This window comes from Atta cephalotes (genome assembly GCF_000143395.1).
Source record: "Atta cephalotes unplaced genomic scaffold scaffold00006, whole genome shotgun sequence".
Taxonomy (NCBI): domain Eukaryota; kingdom Metazoa; phylum Arthropoda; class Insecta; order Hymenoptera; family Formicidae; genus Atta; species Atta cephalotes.
The window spans coordinates 4,083,993-4,088,363 of record NW_012130070.1 but is presented as its reverse complement, the minus strand read 5'-3'; the positions used below and the strand labels follow the sequence as shown (position 1 = coordinate 4,088,363).

At 32.5% G+C, this 4,371-nt stretch overlaps 1 protein-coding gene across 1 annotated transcript in view; it reads right to left on the bottom strand.

Annotated features, from left to right (window-relative positions):
* Positions 1–2,724, bottom strand: part of LOC105626700 (protein lin-54 homolog) — a 7,766-nt gene extending 5,042 nt beyond the window's left edge. The window contains exons 1-5 of the mRNA XM_012207997.1: positions 2,347–2,724; positions 1,955–2,275; positions 1,474–1,698; positions 1,167–1,382; positions 958–1,077 (exon numbers count right to left, since the gene is read on the bottom strand). Coding sequence (XP_012063387.1) covers positions 958–1,077; positions 1,167–1,382; positions 1,474–1,698; positions 1,955–2,275; positions 2,347–2,724 — 1,260 coding nt within the window. The remainder of the gene's footprint in view (positions 1–957; positions 1,078–1,166; positions 1,383–1,473; positions 1,699–1,954; positions 2,276–2,346) is intronic.
* Positions 2,725–4,371: the final 1,647 nt, after the last annotated feature.

Here is a 4,371-nt window from a genome sequence, read left to right as displayed (position 1 = left end):
ATATATATATATATATATATATATATATATATATATATATATATATATATATACACACACACACACATATACAGGATGATCCATTTAAATCGATCATCTCGCTTATTTTTGATGATATAAAAAAATATTTCAAACGAAAATGGAATGGGGGGGTTTCAAGGGGAACATATTTTGGTCATGTTTTTTTTATAGGTGAAGGCGCTAAAAAGATATGAAAGTCATTTCCATTTTTTAAAATGAATTGATTTTTTTACACAATATGATTCCTTTAATTATTTTGTATATAAAAGTATTAAGGTAAATATAAAAAAAATCAATAGTTTACAAGATATTTTATACTTTATTCCAATATATATTAACATAAAATGTTAAATAATTCGTAAATTATTAACTTTTTGATAATCGTATCTTAATACTTTTATGAAAGTTAGTGTAAAGAAAACATATTGTTGCTTTAAAAAAATTGTATGTCAAAATGGCTAATTTTTTAAATAAGCAACTATGTTTTCTTTCCACCAACTAATTCATCTCATTATTCTGTTCATAAAAATATTAAGGTTTATGATTATCAAAAAGTTAATAGTTTACGAGTTATTTAATATTTTATGTCAATATGTGCCAGAATAAAATATAAAATATCTCATCAACTATTGGTTTTTTGATATTACTATCTTAATATTTTTATATGCAGAATAATTAGAAGAATTATATTGAGTAAAAAAAAATTATTCAATTCCATTTTAAAAAAGTGGAGATAACCTTCATATCTTTTTGGCCTCTATCTAAAAAAAAACCAACTAAAATACGTACCTATGCCAGTCCACTTTCATTTGAAACATTTTTTTATATTATCAAAAATAAGCAAGATGTTTTAGATGGTCGATTTAAGTGGTCCTGTATATATATACATAGTTATAATTAATCCATTAAAAATTATGAGATAATTATGAGATGTACTTGTCTTCCAGACATCTGAATTTGATGAACTTGATTTGATCCGGTCACAATGTTCTGATTAGCAGGTATTCTAATGACTTGTTGTCCACTTCCAAGTACATTGCTAGGTTTCAAAGAACCCTAAAGAAAGAATTTTTATAATATATAATTTCGAAAGATGAATATAATTTTCAAAATGTAAAAGAATTATTTGAATGTAATCTTTCAACCTGTCTAATGATCACTTTCTGCGGATTTTGCTGCGTGGTTGACTTGGACGTAATGAATGTAGGCTGTTGATTCGTCGTCGTTGAGGACTTGGCCTGAATACTCAGAGTTGGCGCAGGAAGGATTTTTGTAGGTGATTTTACAGTATTTGTTGGTATTATGGTTACTTTTGATTGCTGAGATGTTGAAGACTGTAGCAACTTGTTTAGTATCACACTCTACAAAAAAATAAAAGGATATATGTATAACTATTGTTGCGCAAGATGCATATAATTTGTAATGACTTGTATCACATAACTTGAGACAAACCTGCTTTGGCGAAGATGTTGGCAAAATATGTTGTTTGTTGGTAGAGAGTATAGTGCCCATCTGTGCCAATGTTATATTTTTCGTCGGGCTGACATAACTAGAAGAGGTATTATTGAGAAATTTAATCCCTTGAGCAGATTGATTTTCGCTTTGTGAACTCGTAATGAGAACTTGTTGAGTACCAGATTGTGATTGATTTCCTGTCAATATCATCTTCGTGTATACCTATGAAAGATATTGTAATTCGATATCTGATATATTATTTTTCGAGAATAAAGCATATATAGTTGCATGTAAGAATGGTCAGTGAGTCTCAAATTCTTACATGCTTCAGTTTTATATAAGATTGAAAAATTGAAAATTTTGTAAGTAAAGAAATATATAATATAAATGGTAATCCAATCCGGGAATTCATATTTTAAATGCATTTCAAATGTGTTATATAATTTTACGAAGAATTCTGAGGATTATAATATCTTACGTTACGCCCTTGCGATACATTCTGTGTTGTCCGTTTCAACGTAGTTGGCTGTGAAAACTTAACATTCTGCATGTTACTGATCGTGATGTTCCCAGAGGCACTAGTTGTTGTGACAGACTTGGCGGGTTGTGTCCTTAATTGAACAACGCTCCCATCCACGGATTTTCCAGTAATCAGAGTCTGTGCTAAAGATTGCAACTGTTCAGCTGAAGCTGTTGGTGGATGTGAAATTTTTAAAATTTGGCTGGTGCCTTGTCCGCTCACAGGTGACACTATCATAATAGACTGGCTTTGCGTAGTTGGACAGATGTTTGATTTTACCTAAAGAGGAAATTCTTATAAACAGACCATAGCGTTTAAACGATAGTTTTAATTGCAATTGAAAACGTTACCTGGACTGCTGACACCGGTACTCTCTGCACAGTAGGCTTTGTTTGAAACACAATATTCTGGTTGTTTTGATTGGCTATCGTGTAAACGTGCTCAGTTTGCACTTGCTCAGAAATTTCAGTCATTTCCACATCAGGTACTGTCGTATCAGTCTCAACGTTCTCGTCAATTACTATTCGTTCATCTGTCATAACTCCCTCCGAGTTTATGCATTCAAGTTCTGCTTGAATATTCGCAAACTCCTCAAAGTCATTCGACGGATACTGTTCGTTGCCGTGAGACAAAGTCAATGCACTGAGATCGCTGTCTCCCAGTGTGCGCGAATCCAAAGTCAAGGGTTCTACTAGAGCCCTTGTATTTTGTCCCTTATTAATGGACATGACGATGATACCTGAACAAAAATATCAGCGTCATGGAATGATCGATATCCATAATTCTTATTTTAATAACTTAATGTCTTAAGTAATATCTTAAAATGCTAATACTTCTGATTGACTTATGACATCTTGAAACTACTTAAGACAGTCTCAAATATAATCCGAATACCGATTGCAAGTTTACAGTTAAATAATTAAATATAAGTAAATACAATAATAATTAAATATAAATTTTTATTTATATAACATCAATTCCATTTGTAAAACAATTAAGGGAATGCTCAAGTAACTAAATTATCGACATTACAGTCGTATAAAAATCTCCGAATTGACTGAACGGAATTAAAAATTCATTTATAAGATTAAGATAAACGCAAACTTGGGAAATGGTGCAGTATTTCATACTAAAATTGAAAAAAGTTAAAAACTTATTTAACTTTTTTGCAATTTTAATATAAAGTCCACTGCACCATCTCCTAATTTTGTGTCTATTTTAATTCTATAAAACCATTTTTTATTCCGATCAGTCAATTCGGAGATTTTTTACGACAGTAAAATAATGTTGGTAATTTTATCACTTCAGTATCCCCTTAATCGTAAGTTGCAAGAATTCCTAAATATATTTGCAATATAATATGCAAACATAACTACAAAGTATTACCTTTGGCAAATATAATAAAATTTTTTTTCATAGTGATGTAATGATCTTGATTGTAAAAAAAAGTTCTTGAAAAGTAAAGTATTTCAAAAACACAAATGTATAATTAAATTGATATATAACAACAATATTAAGATTAGAAACATAATCATAAATTATTCATAAATAAATTAACCAAGTACAAATTAATAAAGTTATTTTCAATATTAAATTTTAAACTTACATATTCAAATTATTTAGAAACTTGTTACAAAGAAATTGGCCTTAAAATAAGACAATCTATTGTGATGTGAAGAATGCTGAATATTATTTAGATAAATATAATTAATCCAGCCGTAACTAAACAGCAATCATGTAAACTTAACACACTCGCCTGACAAGAAATCCAATTATTTAATTGTTTTATCACAAACGCGATTTTGTTTACCTATACGAACGCAAGATCTATACGCTATACGCGTAATAATCACCTCGATTACGTCGCTTGTTGCCAACGTAGTTAAGAATTTCAAAATGGTGTGGAGGTGCGATTTAAATTTGTCGTGCTCGTGCTTTTGAAAAGTCGCGGGACATCGATTCGGTCATTCACCCGAGTGAAGTTTGACGCGATCGTGTATTCGAACACGCTGAACGCGAACACGAATTCGAACACGTTGAAGAGGGAAGTGAAAAGAGTGACGGAGAGAGGAAGGAAAAAAATGAAAATAAACTTGAACCGAGAGTGCGGAGCGCGAAGTCGTCGTGGAACATCAGCGCCATTTCTCGGGAGAACGCGCCATTTTTGCGAGGCAGATTTTCGAGCGCGTACACGACAGCTCGCTCACGAGTGGCGTGCCGCGCCAAGTACGACGGGTCCGGAGACCCGACGCGTGGCACGCCGACGGACGAGATGTCGCGGAGAACGTCGCACGCGACGGCGTGTAGTCGAGATGTACGGCGCGGGACCTAACCTCAAACAGAATTTTCGTGGATAGCGCAGCAGCGGGAGGGGA